The sequence below is a fragment of the Martes martes genome (assembly GCF_963455335.1).
Source record: "Martes martes genome assembly, chromosome: 11".
In the NCBI taxonomy this organism is placed as follows: Eukaryota; Metazoa; Chordata; class Mammalia; order Carnivora; family Mustelidae; genus Martes; species Martes martes.
The window spans coordinates 55,318,676-55,336,868 of NC_137899.1; the positions used below are offsets into that span (position 1 = coordinate 55,318,676).

At 43.3% G+C, this 18,193-nt stretch overlaps 1 protein-coding gene across 2 annotated transcripts in view; it reads left to right on the top strand.

The window, feature by feature from the left end:
• DNAH11 (dynein axonemal heavy chain 11) overlaps positions 1-18,193 on the top strand; it is a 331,865-nt gene that overhangs the window by 305,089 nt on the left and 8,583 nt on the right. For both annotated transcript variants that reach the window (XM_080818899.1, XM_080818900.1), the window contains exons 75-77: positions 4,130-4,321; positions 7,165-7,284; positions 17,404-17,646. In XM_080818899.1, coding sequence (XP_080675025.1) covers positions 4,130-4,321; positions 7,165-7,284; positions 17,404-17,646 — 555 coding nt within the window. The remainder of the gene's footprint in view (positions 1-4,129; positions 4,322-7,164; positions 7,285-17,403; positions 17,647-18,193) is intronic.

The following is an 18,193-nucleotide window of genomic DNA, read 5'->3' on the forward strand; positions in this document are numbered from 1 at the left end:
TAACACAAGCACAAATGCTCCTATGATTCTCCTTGGGCAAATTATCACAACTATCTGTATAGTAATCAAGTGTTTCAAACAAGTTTCCTTTGTTGTTGTTTCTCCGGATTGCCATTCCCTCTGATTTTTTACACACCCTTGGGAAACAGGATTTTGTTTGTTTCAGAGAAAGAGAATGCAAGCGAGGAGTTTGGGGTAGGGGAGAGGGAGAGAATCTTAAGCAGGCTCCATGCCCGGCACAGAGCCCGGCACAGGGCTCCACCTCGCATCCCTGAGATCATGAGCCCAGCCGAAATCCACAGTGGTATGCTTCACCGACTGAGACACCCAGGTACCCCGGGAAACAGTATTCTTGTTAGGAGAAGTAGAACAAAACCTAACGAGGAAATGCACATGGTTTGGTGTAAATATTAAGACTCATGTTAGAAATATTATCATTTCTCACTAGTATCTTCTGGACCAATATTCAAGCCAACATTATGAAGGAATTATAATAATTGGCCATCTAAGATTATAGTTTCAAAGAATACAGTTAATTTTCTAGTTAAGTAATTAATTTATAGGCTATATAAACAGTGTAGAGTGTAGAAAGAGGCACTCAAGAAACATTGTTGAATGTATTATATAGCTGCAGTATTTTTTCTTTTGGGAACCATGGCAGACATGAATTCTTTTTTTATTCCTTGGTTGATAATTTCTGACCACTTAGGACATTCTCAACCTCTTTCCCAAAGTAAATACAAAATAGGAATTTCATATATTTAAATAGGATTTATCCAGCCCCCATAGGACAATTATCTGTATTTGGGAAAAGTGAGCATGTCATGATCAAATATGCCTCAGCCCAATTGTCCATCAGTGTTTTTTCTTTTTTTGTTTTGTTTTTTTTTTTGGTAAGCACCTCTCTGATCATCTGATAAAACCACGGACACTCTCCCCAGGGAAATGCCCATTGAAAAATATGTTGCATATCATGGAAGGGATGAACAGATGCCCCAAAGTTTATACATGAGTCCCTACCCATCCCCACCCCCACCCCCGTTCTAGTTTATTTATGAAAGTATTCATTCTTTTGACTGTTATCCGGAAAGCCACTTAGACTAACTAAAGATGACAACTATTGGAAAGATTCTTAAGTACTTAAAGGGGCAGGAGGTCATGGGGGGTAGGGAGGGAAAAAATGAAACAAGATGGAATTGGGAGGGAGACAAACCATAAGAAAATCTCAGGAAACAAACTGAGGGTTGCTGGGGGTGGGGGGAGGGATAGGGGGGCTGGGTTATGGACACTGGGGAGAGTATGTGCTATGGTTAGTGCTGTGAATTGTGTAAGACTAATGATTCACAGACCTGTACCCCTGAAACAAATAATGCATTATGTGTTAATAGGGAAAAAAAACTCTGATGAATCCCAGACCTGTATCTCTGAAGCCAATACAGTATATATTGATTAGTTAATTGAATTTAAATTTAAAAATTTTTTTAAAAACGAAAGAAGAAGGAAGGAGTCATAAGGGAATACTATTTAGGCTCCTTTCACATAAACATAATAACCACATTTTCAAAATAAGATACAGTTTTTTTTTTTTTTTTTTTTGAGAGAGAGAGAGAGAGAGAGAGAACGTCCCAGGGGAGGGGGCGGGCAGGGGGAGAGAGAGGATCCCAAGCTGGCCCTATGCTCAGTGTGGAGCCCAAACACAGGGCCCAATTCCAAGACCCTGAGATCATGACCCCAGCCAAAATCAAAAGTGGAACGCTTAACCGACTGAGCCACACAGGTGCCCCTAGGTTTCTTTTTCTGTAAGATCTGCAGCAGAAACAAATAATTGGCATTGGCACATGTAAAACTGGCATCTGTGTGCATACCACCTGCTATTATATGAGTGTGGATGCCTGTCCTCTGGTCTCTGAGCTGTTTGTGTATTTTCTGATGGTAAATTGCTCATCTTTTGGTTTGTAAAAATACAACTGACCTGAAATGTAGAATGTTAGGTGGACTCATACTTTTTCCTAATTTGAAAAACTTGATTCATATTTTTTTCATTTGGAATTCATATTTGGCATTTATATTATCAGAGCATAATGAAATGGGGATTAAGTTGTAATTTTTCTGAGGGGGGCGGTGGGGTGGAGGAGGGGCAGAAGGAGAGAAGGAGAAAGAGAGGATCTTAAATGGGTTCCCAGCTTAAGCAGGTTCTCACACCCAGTACAGAGCCCAGTGGTGGGGCTCAATCTCACAACCCTGAGATCATGACCTGAGCTGAAATTAAGAGTCAGACGCTTAACCAACTGAGCCACCAAGGTGCCCACACTGTAGTGTTTTTTTTTTTTTTTTTTAGCACTGAGGATAAAACTAAATCTATCATATGAAATATTTGTGGAATTAATGTGCTTAGTTACTGTAGTACCTTGGTTTTCTGTGGACTGTGTTGTTCAGGAAGATGGTAGGTGACTTGTTAGATCATAATTCCGAAGTAAAAGTTTGATATTTCTATTTTGTCTCCTAGAAATTTCTTACATTTAAAACTAATACATTTTTTATATTCTTCAAGATTAATTCCAATTATATGGTTTCTATTTTCTTCTTTCATGAGCTTGTCTTTTATTTCATGTTTGTGGAAATGTTATGTTTAATGATTATGTATCTTCAAGCCCCATAAATTACCTAGAAATGGCCTAGTGCTTTAGAATGACCTAGTGATTTAGTTGGGTCCACACTGTGGATGGCCTGCCCTCTTCTAGAACTACATTTGGTAGTAACATTGGCTTCTTATTAGAGGAAGTCATAAAGAAACTGAAAAGCTTCTTCTAGTCCTAGAACAAGGGAACAAGTCTAGTCTTGGTTTGGTTTAGACTTTTACTAGAAGTCGCCTGGGAGACCAAATCTGAACTCCCACCTGAAAGGTGCTAAATGCACTTTGTAGATGGCCCAAGTTGTCAGATTCATTTTAAAGGTAGACTGGCTATAATTGGGCCATTTTAAATGATAAGGGAAGAATGTACAGCTTTGGCCTTATCGTCCTCTACTGCCCAACATCAGTTGAAGTCGTCCTTGTATGCCTCACAGAACTGCTGAATCTGAGAATAAAGGACTACCACCTTTAAGACAGAGATTGGATGGTGGTGGTTCACCTTTTAATTTTATGGCTGTGGGAGCCATAAACATACAACATGCTAGGATTTAATTTTCCCTCTGCAATTTCAAAAAAATGTTCCAGATCTAGTCTACAGGGTGTGTTTTCCCGTCTTCCATATGCCATTCTCTCCACCCAGCAATGAATTCTACCCTAAGTTCATTGGAAGGAAACCATTTGTCAGGATGATTATATGAGCTCGGGGACACTACAGAATTAGAGTGATCCCAACAAGATGACTTCTTGCACATATAACTGGCAGCTGTGTTTCATGAGCTCAGACACACACCCAGGCTGGTAGGTGTCTCCCCTGGAACTCACTGACAGCTTCCCTGGTTGTCTGGTCAACCTCATGTCTAGCCCACAGAGAAGGGAAAAGAGTGACTACCAGGGCAAGCAACTTCCTTTTAAGTAAATGACATGAAAATTGTACACATCACTTCTGCTCACATTCTTTTGGCAAGAACTTGGTCATATGGCACATCTGGCTTCAAGGGAAGATGGGAAATGGGTTTTTGTTGGGTGGCCATGTGCCCAGGTAACCTGTATGACTGGGAAACCAAAGGAAATGAAGGGCTGGGGGTTAAGTAGTATTCTGCTACGCTGATGATACGATGGTGGGGTCCTTTGGTCAGCTAGATTTCTCAAGGAGAATTTTGCAGGGGAAAATGATCTCAAGCAGTATCATCACTGCTCAGATCTCAAGCAATACCATCACTGCTCAGAATGAATTGCGTCATTTTCTAGCGAACTTAGAAGCATTCGGTAAAATAACTGAGGCGAAGTGAAAGCATTCCTCTGAAATTAACAGACTGGCAAGCTCCAAATGGTCAGTCTCCTATTATGCACTGATAGGATGGACAGCTGGGCTTAGAACTGCATGGTATCCCTTGTCCTAGATCTCCCTCAAAGTTATCTACAAGGTCATTGAACTTGCAACCCCTTGCCCTTGGAAGGGGTGCAGAAGGGTAATCAAATATTGTCCTTTTCTCCCAGGATACACTTGAGGCGTGCTCCAAGGAGCAGGAGTTTAAAAGCGTCCTCTTTTCTCTGTGCTACTTCCACGCTTGTGTGGCTGGGAGACTGAGGTTTGGCCCCCGGGGCTGGAGCCGCAACTATCCCTTCAGTCCTGGAGATCTCACCATTTGTGCCAACGTCCTCTACAACTACTTAGAGGCAAACCCTCACGTAAGTGCCGATGGTCAGATAACCTCATCCAAACAGTGTACTGAATCTGTCAGTCTTTGGCCACTATCAAATGGGCCATAATTTCTCTTTTGAAGCTATTATTGAAATAGCTGACACTGTATAAGCATCTTCTGCCAAGTGTGAAAATACACCAGATCAAAGGTTTTCCAGCAGTGGAGGTTCGAACTTCATAAGATAGGTCAAACCAGTTCTACATCAGCAGCTTAGTGCCAAAAAAAAAAAAAAAATGTCCTTCATTATGTTAACAAAAACAGTGGTTTACATGTGCATATATGCCAGATTCATTAGGCAGGTAATGAAGCATTTGCACAAATGTAATTACATACAGCAATTCTGACAGTTCATAACACTGCATTAATAATCACTACAATTAGTTCTTATGATGGAAGCAATTTACAGCGCGTCACATGTATAAATAATGGTGCATTTCCTGCATATGTCATTATTATGTATTAAGGATGCCACCTTGTTGTGACTTTCTCAGTAATGTTCCCCTTGATTGGAAGTTAAAGGTAGATGAATGATTTTATTTCATGGCTAAAATGCGTTTTACAGATGGGCACGGGAATGCTTCATCAAGAACATTTGTGTAAACTCTTAAAAACCCCGTGATTGGATTTCAAAAAGGAAGAACCATTTGTAGGAATTTTCTGGCTTAGTCTTCATAAAGGAAACTTCTTCCTTTCCGTTAAATCTGTTAAAATTGAGATACATTTGTCCAACCAGCTGTTGTGCCCTGGGCCACGCTTTCTGTAAAGGGCCTTTAAAATGACTCATCTGTGTTTCTGTGGGTAGAGAGTTGCTGTGTGTTCTTTTGGTACCCATTGTTACAATTTTTGTTACCAAATAAGTTCTTCTCAAGCTTCAAAGGTGAGGTGACTGCTGTCAGAATAGGTATACTCAGTGTATAAACATGGGTGTGTTCTCCCAAGGAACATATTTTGAGCAAGTTGTATCTAAAATAAGTAGCTTTAATATGGTATGTGATGATCAACATTCCATATCTATCATGTTCTAAATTTTTTCCTTAATTTTTATTTATTTATTAGAGCTTGAGCAGGATGAGGGGCAGAGGGAAAAGCGCACTCCCCGCTGAGCAGGGAGCCTGATGTGGGACTTGATTCCGGAGTCCCGGAATGCAGGTGCTTAACCGGCTGAGCCATCCAGGTCCCCGCATAGCTATCACTTTTTAAATAGACAAAATTTGAGCATATTTTGATCCTCGTAATGGATAATATTTTGAGTTGCTCTTAACACATTTTGTGTAAAATGTTGCAGGTAAAATTGACTATTATAACAGTTTTGGAGAAAGTGAAACAATCACTTAATCCTCTTATACAAGTCCTTCACAACTGTCCCCTGATGCTGAGACAAGGACTATTGTCCATTTCAGCTGAGTCCCGTACAGAGCCGAGGTAGAAATGATGGGGAGAAAGAGAGGAGCGGACTCCTGTTTGTCCCTGGCTCTCATATCCCGAGACCTGGCAGCACTGTGGTGGCCCATAGTGATTCCCGTTGTGCTGCTGCCCCCACTGGCATCCCAGGAACGGCACAGCTTGCAGTTCTGAATGCTCTGTCCTCTCTCGGATGTCTACACCCAAGGCATTCACTGCACATGGCCAAGCCAGTGACCAAGATTTGGGAGTAAGATTATGTTCACAGAGTTTGGTGATACAAAATGCCCTTTCCAAGAAGGTATATGATCAAAACAAGGATCAGGATTTGGGGGAAGAGCATCAGTTATTGAAAAGAATAGAGCCCTAGCTGATGAAAATCTTGAGGGCGGTGCATATCCGCAGGTAGAATGTACAGCCCGTACTCACGGACCGCCTTCAGGGAAACGAAACGGAGACGTCTCTGTCGCCCATCCACTTCACAAGGGTGATGTGGAAGGTTCCCCCGGGGTGGTTCTGGGAGCCTGCTTCAGTCTGCTAGCTTCTCCCGAATTCCTCACTCACCTCAGAGCAGCTTTAAAGAAAGTCCTCTTTGAGGTTCATTTATTCAAATTCAAATAAACTTGTAACCAGTACATTTGGAATAGTTGAAGCAATTTTACTTGTTCTGTCACATCATGCAACCCACGAAGGCTATAATTAAGTTTTTACTTGAACTGTTGGGAGGCAATCTACTGCCCCTGAGGGTATAAAGGTTCCTGTCTGGAAAGGCTTCATCACAGACTGGCATGTTTTGCAAACCCTGAGGAAGCTAAAGGGTAGCAGAGAGAGGCTTCAAATCCTGCTAAGCCAAAGAGAGAGGAGATACTGGTATTTCCTGAAGACCACATGGTCCAGTCATTAGTCAGAACCCTTAGAACAGTCATGGAGTAGGTCAGTCGTGCCATGAACCAAGCCCTCAAACTGGTCTGCAGCAGGGGGTTTGGTTTGCTGGATTTTTACAAGGAGAGGTCATCCTAAACATCCCCCAATTGCCGATTGTATAAGGTTTTCTTTATTTGCCTAAATGGATCCTAAAACCTGCTATCACATCCTAAAAACGTGTCATACCACAAAGGCCCTAATTTTTGGATGAGATTTTGAATTTATCAAGTTTCCCTGTGTGGCATGTTCTAGGAATGATTGCTTTAAAATCTGCATTCGTGAATTTTCACTGAATGTATTTAAACACCCTGAATGTAATTCTGTCAAGAAATTCTGTAGAGAAACCCAGACAATTTCTGAACCTCTTTTAAATGCTCCTGTTGGTGGGGATTTGGGGAAACATGGTGTTAGAGGTGCTTGGAGAGAGGCGTGTACTGCTGATTGGCCTCTCTGAGGCAGATGCTGGGGGTCTGGCAATGAACGTCTACGTGCTGTCCTTTCCAGGTCCCATGGGAAGACCTCCGTTACCTCTTTGGTGAGATCATGTATGGAGGCCACATCACAGATGATTGGGATCGCAAACTGTGTCGGGCGTACTTGGAAGAATTCATGAATCCATCTCTGGTAAGACACTTTATATATCATTTTACAGAAGAGAAAATCCTAGTAAGGATTTTAAAATTTTTTTAAGTTTTATTTATTTAATCTCTGCACCCAACATGGGGCTGGTACTCACAACTCCAAGATCCAGAATCACAATCTTCACCAGCTGAGCCAGCCAGGGGCTCCTCAATTAAGAATTTTTTAAAATAATTTCACTGTATAAATGCTTCTTAAATATTACTGAGGAATCTTGGCCTTTTGTAAGTATATACTTGCCACTGTCACGGAGTTTGGAAGTTTGTTATAAATGAAGAGTCTTTTTTTTTTTTTTTTTTTTTAAGATTGATTATTTATTTGAGAGAAAGAGAGCATGCAGGCATGTGAGTCGGGGGAGGGGCAGGGAGTGAAACTCTTCAAGCGGACTCTCTGCTAAGCACGAATCCCGATACGGAGCTCCATCTCTGGACCCATGAGATCATGTCCTGAGCCGAAACCGAGAGTCAGAGGCGTAACCCAATGAGCCACCCAGGTGCCCCAGAAATGCAGAGTGTGGGGCCCCATCTCAGATCTGTGAAATCCGAATCTGTTTCAGTAAGACCTCCTCGCTGATTTCTGTGTGTGTCCTCATGTTCCACGCCCAGGCAAAGGACCCTCACAGAAACTGACTGAATCATAGGAGTAACCCTTGGAGGTCATGGCCATTGCCTATTTCGTGGAAACACAGGGTGCCCTACATCTCTTTTCACACTTGAACAGGATATCAACTATGTGTAAAGTGTGCCGGGTAACTTCTTTGACATCAGCCAGAGCAACATCTTTCTAATAGGCATCCTGAGGCAAGAGAAACAAAAGCAAAAATAAACTATTGAGACTTTATCAAAACAAAAAGCTCCTGCACAGGAAGGAAACATTCAATAAAACCAAAAGCCTATGGAATGGGAGAAGATATTTGCAAGTGATATGTCTGATTAAGGGTTAGTAGTTACCAGAATATATAAAGAATTTCTAAAACTCAGCCCTCAAAAAACAAATAATCCAACTGAAAATTGGGCAGAAGACATGAATCGACATTTTTCCAAAGAAGACATACCAATGGCCAACAGACATATGGAAAGATGCTCGACATTATTCCTCATCAGGGAGACACACATCAAAACTACAATGAGCTACCACCTCACACCAGTCAGAATGGCTAAAATCAGCAACACAAGAAACAACAGATGTTGATGAGGATGGGGAGCAAGGGGAACCCTCCAGTATGGTTGGTGGGAATGCATGCTGGTACAGCCACTCTGGAAAATAGTAGGAAGTTTTCCCAAAAATGTTAAAAATAGAACTACCCCATGGGGGGCACCTGGGTGGCCTGACTTCAGCTCTAGTTGTGATCTCGAGGTCTTGGGATTGAGCCCCATAGCAGGCTCCCTGCTCAGCAGGGAGTCGTCTTGTCCCTCTCCTTCTCCCTCTCTCCCTCTCCCCTGCTCATGTACTCTCTCTCAAATAAATAAATAAAATGTTGGGGGGGGGAACTCCCCTATGATCAAGCAATTGCACTACTAAGAATCTACCCAGAAAATACAAAAACACTAATTCAGAGGAACACATGAACCCCGATGTTTATAGCAGCATTATCTACAATTGCCACATTGTGGCAACAGTCCAAGTGTCCATCCAGTGGATAAAGAAGCAGTGGTGTCTAAATCACAATGGGCTGTTAGCCATAAAAATGAAGGGATCTTGCCATGTGCAAGGACATGGATGGAGCTAGAGGGTATAATTCCAAACGAAGTAAGTCAGAGAAAGACAAGTGATTCCATGTGATTTCACACATGTGGAATTTAACAAAAGAAAGGCAGAAATGGGGGAAAAGAAGCAAACCAAGAAACAGCCTCTTCTCTACAGAGAACAAATTGATGGTTTAGGTGGATGGGGGATGGGTGAAATAGGTGATGGGGATAGGGGGGCACTTGTGATGAGCAGGGCGGATGTATGGAAGTGTTGAATCTGTATTGTACACTTAAAACTAATTCTACATGATACGTTAATTAACCGGAATTTAAATATAAGCTTGATTTTTTTAAAAAGATTTTATTTATTTATTTGACAGAGATCACAAGTAGGCAGAGAGGCAGGCAGAGAGAGGGTGGGGGAAGCCGGCTCCCCGCTGAGCAGAGAGCCTGATGTGGGGCTTGATCCCAGGACCCCGAGATCATGACCTGAGCCGAAGGCAGAGGCTTTAACCCACTGAGCCACCCAGGTGCCCCTAAATATAAGCTTTAAAATGCAAATATGCTAAGGACTATAAAAAATAACAAAGTAGTACATATTTTTTCATTGTTTAAGCAACCTCCTGTTGATAATTTCTCTGAGAACTTCATCTCATTAAAGTATTATGTAGTTTTTGATCACCTTCCTCAAGTCCATTTTTTTTTAAAGATTTTATTTATTTATTTGACAGAGAGAGATCACAAGTAGACAGAGAGGCAGGCAGAGAGAGGGGGGGGGAAGCAGGCTCCCTGCTGAGCAGAGAGCCCGATGCGGGACTCGATCCCAGGACCCTGAGATCATGACCTGAGCCGAAGGCAGCGGCTTAACCCACTGAGCCACCCGGGTGCCCCCCTCAAGTCCATTTTGAGAAGTAAATAATCATGTAATAGAAAATGTGTATTATCTGTTGTCTAATACAGAAAACTGAGGACAGATTTTGTTTTTTACTACTTTTAATAATGTTAAACAATTTGGGGACAATGTAAAAAAAAAACCAAAAAAAAACAAAACCAACCACCTTTCCTGCCACGTGATCATTATTTGTTTCCTTTGCCATGAGTCTCCCAGTCTTTCCTTAGTTCTAATGAGCAGGATTTCACAGGTCAGAGAGACACTCTCAATTTACTACAATTGGAAGTCCCTCCTCAGAAGAGGTCTGGGAGCAGGTTACCATGGAGATGGGAAAGCTAAACAGTTTCAGGCGCGCGACCTTTACAGAGGTTGATTTCTCCAAGCGGTGGTGGAGGTCACAGGGCAGAGTGAGAAGCTCATGCTGGTGTTCCCTCTCTGGCTCGGGCCTGAGGACAGGGAGTGAATGACTGTTGCTAAACTAGACAGTCCATTAACCTTCCCAAGTCTGAACTACCGTTCAAACAGCGGTACAATGAACACAGAGGGGCAGCAGCGGAGTGTGGGTGAGCCCTTTAGAAACGTAGGTATCTACCCTCCCGTGCAGCTCTGCTGATGTTTTCAGGCTCAAAATGCTTCCTTTGCCGTCTGGCTTCCTCCCCGGACACTTCTCAGCTCAACAGAGGAAGTTCAAACCCTTGCTACTTGGTGTCAGAAAAACACTGCAACATCCCAGTTACTCTGTTCTCTTGTAGATGTGTCCCACTCTTGCTGCTTGTTTCAGGAGCTTGATCTAACACCTGTGCATCTGCAGGACATCTTTTCACCACTTCTCATGTTGGTTTTTTTTTTTTTTTTAAGATTTTATTTATTTATTTGACAGAGACACAGTAAGGAGAGAGAGAACACAAGAGGGGGAGTGGGAGAGGGAGAAGCAGGCTCCCTGCTGAGCAGGGAGCCAGATGCTGGGCTTGACCCGAAGACACTGGGATCATGACCTGAGCCAAAGGCGGATGCTTAACTATAGAGCCACCCAGGCGCCCCTCATGTTGGTTAACTTATTTAGAAATTAGTACCTCTGGTTGCACTGAACCATAATCAGAAAAGCAACTCATTAATGGTGTGGAATTTAAAGCTCTGCCCAGAATGCCTTCATGGTGTTGTCCTGTGAGGGGGATGGGTGGGTTTCTTGCTGGATAAGTGACAGCGACCCTGGGAGAGGGTTCCCTGACGGCAGTGTGCCTCCCAGGTCTCCGGCAAGAGGTAGGGAATTATTTATTAATATTATTCTCTCACCTAAAGCATGCACTTGGCAATGCTAAATGAGTAACACAGAAAATTACCTTTGGAAAATAAGGTGTCAGGTCATCTGAAGGTCATCATATATTAAAAACTCTTCTGGTAATACAAAGTAACCATTAGGAGGCTGGGCTTTGAGATAAAAAACAATACTAGGGGGCACCTGGGTGGCTCAGTGGGTTAAGCCCCTGCCTTCAGCTCAGGTCATGATCCTTGGGGTCCTGGGATCGAGCCCCACATCGGGCTCTCTGCTCCGCAGGGAGCCTGCTTCTCCCTCTCTCTCTGCCTGCCTCTCTGCCTGCTTGTGATCTCTCTCTCTCTCTCTGTCAAATAAATAAAATCTTAAAAAAAAAAACCTAGGGTTTGCACTCAATTCTCCTTGTATTTGCTTTTATTGTAGGCCCCTCCCCTGAGCCTCAGTTTCATCTACTGAACAAGAATGGCCCATTTCATAGGTTTGTTGTTAGGTTTAAACATTGGTGCAGCATTAGAACAACATGCTTAATAATTGGAAGGTCTTTTATTATTAAGCTTTTTTAAGTTTTCATGCTATCTCTTGCATACTTGGCTAGATTTAATCTGTGATTATAACAATGGAAACAATTTATTAAACACTTGCTCTGTGCCGGGGGTCAGCACTCCACATCTCATATGTGTTTTTTCCGGGCTACACCATCATCCTGCCAAGTAGGTATTAATATCCCACGTAATCAGAGAAGAAACCCAGATTCCCAGAGGTCAGATAGTTGGTGAGTAGCTAAACCAGGATTCGAGCTCGCAGTCAGACTGCACGGACTGCAGGCTATGTCTGCCCCATGCCGCATTGGTTGGGATGCTGATCTATTTGCAGTATCTGGAGCGCAGGGCACTGATCCACTGACTCATGTCTGTGCTTTGCGCGGTGGGCGCCCAGGGGGCTGCCATGAACAAAACCGGGCAATCCGGGAGCTCTAGGTTCTTGTTCTGCCACTAACTTGCTGTCCAGTTTTGTGCAGGACATCCTTGTGCCTCAGTTTATTGATTTACAAAATGAAGATACTGTCTAGAAAATCACTCCGGTACCTGTCAGCTCTGAAGACCTCATGATGATAGAATTTAAATCCCTTACAGCACTTTGGGTCCATGACATTTTTTACTCAAAAGGTGAAGGGCAAATGCACGTGTTTAGACTCAGACTGAGCTGGGGGCTGAACTAAGCAAGACCACTTGGAGAGGCAGCAGAAGAGGTGGGGCTTTTATTAAATGCCAGAAAGCAAAATGTAAGAAGGACCATAGTCCTCCAGAGTCAGGAGGGATGCTGGCTTTCCCAGTGCCTAATAATTGCGCCTGACACTGATTTCTGTAAAAATGACTTCAAATGCTTGATGATTTTGGGGGGCGGGGCATGATACGGAGTCTCATTCTCTTTGAGCACAGTGCCATTAATTTTTTCAAATAACTTTATTGAGACAAATTCAAACAGAAGTTTACCAGTTCCACTTGGATAATCCAAAGGCTTTAGGCATATTCACAGCTATGCCGTCACCACAGTCTGTTTTAGACACTTCGTCACCCCACACAGAAAACCCTATACCCATTAGGAGTCACCCACCATCCTCTCCCCCACTCCCCAGCCCCGGGCAACTACTTACTCATCTACTTTTTGTCTCTGGGTTTGCCTGTTCTGGATATTTTACGTAAATAGAATGATATACAACCTTCTGTATTTCCTACCTTTCATTTAATATAATGTTTTCAAGGTTCATCTATGCTATAGTGTATGTCACTGTTTCCTTTTTATGGCCAAATCATATTCCATTGTATGCACCATTTTCTTTATCCATTCATCAGCTGATGGACATTTGGGTTGTTTCTATTTTTTGGCTATTGGCAGTAATGCTGCTAATGAACATTTATGAACAGGCATTTGTGTGGACATACATTTGCATTTCCTTTGGGTGTATACCTAGGATTGAAATTGTCGGATCATAAGGTAACTCTGTTTAACATTTTAAGGAACTGCCATATGATTTTTCCAAAGTGGATGCACCATTTTATATCCCCACCAGCAGCGTATCAGGTTCCAGGTTCTACACTCTCCACATCTCTGCTGACACTCTTGTTATCCTTTTTTTTTTTTTTTCCTTAAGCCATCCTGGTAGGTGTGAAGTGGTACCTCGTTGTGGTTTTGGTTGCCATTCCTCTAGACACTAAGAATGCTGAGCATCTTTTCATGTGCTTATTGGCAATTCATTTATATTCTTTAGAGAAATGTCTCTTTAGAATTATTGACGCTTTGAGGAGTAACAATAACCTCCTCAAATATCCTCCCCCAAAGGTCCGCATGCAGAGAGCTCTACTCTTCTGGCCCCATCACCAAGCAGCAGATTTTCATAAAAGCCTTGGGTGGGGAGGGATTCAGAACCAGGATTCACAGAGCTCCTTGAGTACATGGAAACCTTTACAGTTTTCTTTTTCTTTTTTTTTTTTTTTAATTTAATATAATTTTTTCAGTGTTCCAAGATTCATTGTTTATGCAACCACACCCAGTGCTCCATGCAATACATGTCCTCCTTAATACTCACCACCAGGCTCACCCTAACCCCCAACCCTCACCCCTCCCCTCCAAAACCCTCAGTTTGTTTCTCAGAGTCCACAGTATCTCATAGTTTGTCTCCCCCTCCAATTTCCCCCAACTCACTTTTCCTTTCCTTCTCCTAATGTCCTCCATGTTATTCCTTATCCTCCACAAGTGAGTGAAACCATATGATAATTGACTGTCTGATTGACTTATTTCACTCAGCATAATCTCCTCCAGTCCCATCTATGTTGATACAAAAGTTGGGTATTCATCCTTTCTGATGGAGGCATAATACTCCATTGTATATATGGACCACATCTTCCTTATCCATTTGTCCATTGAAGGGCATCTTGGCTCTTTCCACAGTTTGGCAACTGTGGCCATTGCTGCCATGAACATTTGGGTACAGATGGCCCTTCTTTTCACTATGTCCCTTTACAGTTTTCTTAAAGGAGAAAGAGAACACGTAAACACCTACATGAACAAAGACTTATTTTTCGAACTTTGCCTGTTTGACATCATAGTAGGAATGTACAGTGGAACATTCCTCAGGTTGTGTTTCCTCCCAGGAAATCAGAATATACTTGAAATAATCATGTCTATTCCTAGGACACAGAAAAGACCCAAACTAACATCAAAGCCTACTTACATGCCTAGCTGTTTGCGTATATGGTCATTAAATTCCCAGTCATGATCATTAGGTCGCTAGTAAGAGTGACATTTCACTGATGAGACTGAAACTCAGATAAACTGCCATATTTTAAGGCCTCCAGCCACCAGCCCACTCAGGGATGGGAACTGCACCACGTCTGGCTGACCAGAAACCTCAAGCCCTTGCCTTTCCATTGTGGTTTTCTTGTGTTTTGCTCTTTAACGAACATATAAAAGGCACTCTTCCCGTGTTTGTAAAAAGACTGCTTAACTGTTTCTCCAGAAAGTACAGACCATTTGCGTTCCCACCAGCACTACAGGAGCAGGCCCTCCTTGCTCCTTCCAGTCCCCATGGCATTTTAACATTTCGAAGTGGTTCCACTTTTTGGTTTCTTTGCTTGAAACTCTGTTGTTAACTTTCTGTCTTTAACAGAAGGACGATTTAACTGGCTTTTAACATCTCTTTCAACAGTCTAGTGAGCCCTTACAGGGAAGATCAAGTCCTTGTTTGCAGGGACTAAAGTCTGGTTTGTATATATGTATTCTAATTTATGGCTTCATTATTTGTATTTTGTGCCCATATCTCTGTTTTGACTAAATTATCTCATAGACTAATAATACAAGTTGAAATCTCCCCCCTAGTTTTGTTTCGGTCACCTTGAACAGGTGAGAGTGAAATGGATTATTCTTAGGGATCCTGGTGGCTCAGGCAGTTAAGCATCTGCCTTCAGCTCAGGTCATGATCCCAGGGTCCTGGGATCGAGCCCTGCGTCGGGCCCTCTGCTCAGCAGGGAGCCTGTTTCCCCCTCTCCCTCTGCCCTTCCCTCTGCTTGTGTGTGTGTGTGCACTGTCTCTCAAATAAATACATGAACTCTTTAAAGGAAAAAGAAATGGATTAGTCTGATTTCTAAAAATGACATGACAGAAAGTACAGAAAAATGAGTGAAATAAACCGCGCTAACAGATACCGGCGGGGGATGGTCCAAGTTGCTCCTGTTTCTCACGAAATCAAAGAGTAGCGCAACTTGGAACTCTTCCTCGTGCAAAACAAGTGCCAACTCAAATATTTAAAGTTTTTTTTTTTAATTTTATTTATTTATTTGACAGACAGAGATCACAAGCAGGCAGAGAGTCAGGCAGAGAGAGAGGAGGAAGCAGGCTCCCCACTGAGCAGAGAGCCTGATGCGGGACTTGATCCCAGGACCCTGGGATCACGACCCGAGCCGAAAGCAGTGGCTTTAACCCACTGAGCCACCCAGGCGCCCCTGCCAACTCAAATATTTAAAACGCCTTCTGGAATTCACGGCCAGCCACTGAGCATCGTCTGTAAGGACACGGGCCCTCTGGGAAACCAGCGATGGCAGGTCTGAGAAGGAACAAACTGTCAGTACTCACAGCTGACTTGGTTGTGTAGAAAATCACTTCCTTTGTCTTCATCAGACTGGGAGTTTCTTAAGAACTAGGGTAGATGAAACTTTTACACTCCAGAGGCTTGTTAGGCTACACTAGGTGGTGAGTACGTAGTATCTAGTAACAATCTGGGAATATCTACTTTGTCTCCAGGTGAGAGTGAGGGGACCAGATGGCATAACATACACAATTAGAGGAACCCCAATTTCAGAAAATGATTTAGAAAATCCAGGCACAAAGGAGCTACATTCGGTGAGCGGTTTTTAAAGCATCCCACTGTACATTTAAGCATATTGAGACAGAATTTATAGCAAGAGAGATTGGGAAAATGAAAACAGAGGTGGTTATGGCCCCTGGGAATTAAAAAAACAATTGGGAAAAGATTTGAGATGATGCTGAGTGATCTAGAAAATTCTAAGCACTCGGCTGTGTTTATGGTTGGTGAGAAAACCAAGTGCATAAATTGTTTTGTTACGTTTTGAGGAACCGCGTTCACATGTCCAGGTTTGGTGCTGCTCCTCACATTGTCTTTGTTAAGAATCTTCCTCTAGGGCGCCTGGGTGGCTCAGTGGGTTAAAGCCTCTGCCTTCGGCTCAGGTCATGATCCCAGGGTCCTGGGATCAAGTCCCGCATCAGGCTCTCTGCTCAGTGGGGAGCCTGCTTCCTCCTCTCTCTCTGCCTGCCTCTCTGCCTACTTGTGATCTCTGTCTGTCAAATAAATAAAAAAAAAAATCTTAAAAAAAAAAAAACAACCTTCCTCTACACGGAATGTCTACCCACTGCTCCAGCCTTAATGATATGGGCATGATCAATGCCTCATCATGCCAGCCTTCCATTCGTTAGGCACTTGTGCCTCATTCAGTGAGCACCAGTATGTGCCAGCAGCTGTCCCAGGGTCTGTGGATCTTGAGATGAGCAACACTGGCTCTGCCCCGAGTAGCTCAAAGGTAAGGAGGCAGCACTGATAGGATTCTTTGTATATTCTGCCCTGTACAATGTTACATGAGTACAGTCCTGTTTTTCAGTATATGTACGTGTAACTGTGTTTAAAACATGCATATGTATCACATATCAAATAATTCGAAGCAGTATTGTGGAAAAGTATGTACATTTGGAAAGCAAAGTCTAGAGAGTCATAGAAAGTGCGTGCAGAATGAAGATGTAAATCAGACCTCTTGCCTGGGAGGGCGGGAGGGATTACTCTGAGTCTCAGTTTCTCTCTGCAGTATGTTTGCAGAGGTTTGGGACAGTCACTGACAGGGAGCATGTGATGGGGTGATCACGCAGTAGATGGGTCAGAACCCAGTCGGCCCTTCGTGTGCGTGGATCCTGTTGCCCCAAGCAAACTGTAGACTCCGTCTTCTGGGGCAAGGATTCACGTGTGTTCCTTGGACTCCCCACCTCCCCGCCCCCACCAGAGGTCAGCCTGGTGCCCTCCACGGGGCAAAAAGAGGGGTTCCAAAAGCATCATGAAACACTTTAGAGAGCCTGCTCCCCATCCAGCATTGCGCTGGACATTCCTACCAAGAGTGTAAAGTGTCTTAGGATGCTTAGGGTGATTTCCATTTAGACTTGTCATAACGGACTTTTTCCCTTTGTGGTTGAAGATTGAGGAGGAGTTCATGCTGGCACCAGGATTTGCAGCCCCACCTAACCTAGATTACTCAGGCTACCATCAGTACATAGAGGAGAAGCTGCCTCCAGAAAGCCCGGCACTGTACGGCCTCCACCCAAACGCTGAGCTGGAACTCCTGACGGTGATGTCCAACACGCTCTTCAGAACGTTGCTGGAGCTGCAGCCCAGGAATGCGCTCGTCAGTGAGGAGCTGGGGCAGTCTGCGGAAGAGAAGGTAGGCGGTCTCTGTTTTCTGTTGCACTGTAACATATGCACAGTGAGTGTACTGATCTAAGTGGACCACTCGATGGCTTTTTCCCTTTCCATAGACCCATATAATCACCACCCAGGTGAAAATACTTAACATTTCCAACACTTGGGTTCAGTCTATCCCTCTGCCTCTGCCCAAACCTGACCTCTATCAGCATAGACGAGCTTTGCCTCTGTTTCCGTGTCAAATGGATGCGTTCCTTCAGTACGTCCTGATGCACATGCAGCCCCTCTCACTCCATGTTACGTTTATGAGATTCGTCCATATTGTTTCGTGGACCAGTGACTCACTGTTGTCTAGTATTCTATTGTATGAGTATATAGTTCATGCTTTATTCGTTCTATAGTAGATGGGTGTTTGGGTTATTTCTAGTCTTTCACTGTTTTGGCTTATCACAGCCATGAACATTCTTGGAGTCTTTTGTCAACCAGTACAAACAACTCCCAGAGCTGTTCCCCAATATTCCTCACCCCCTTTCCTCAGAAGTGGAACGGCTGGATTGTGGGGTGTA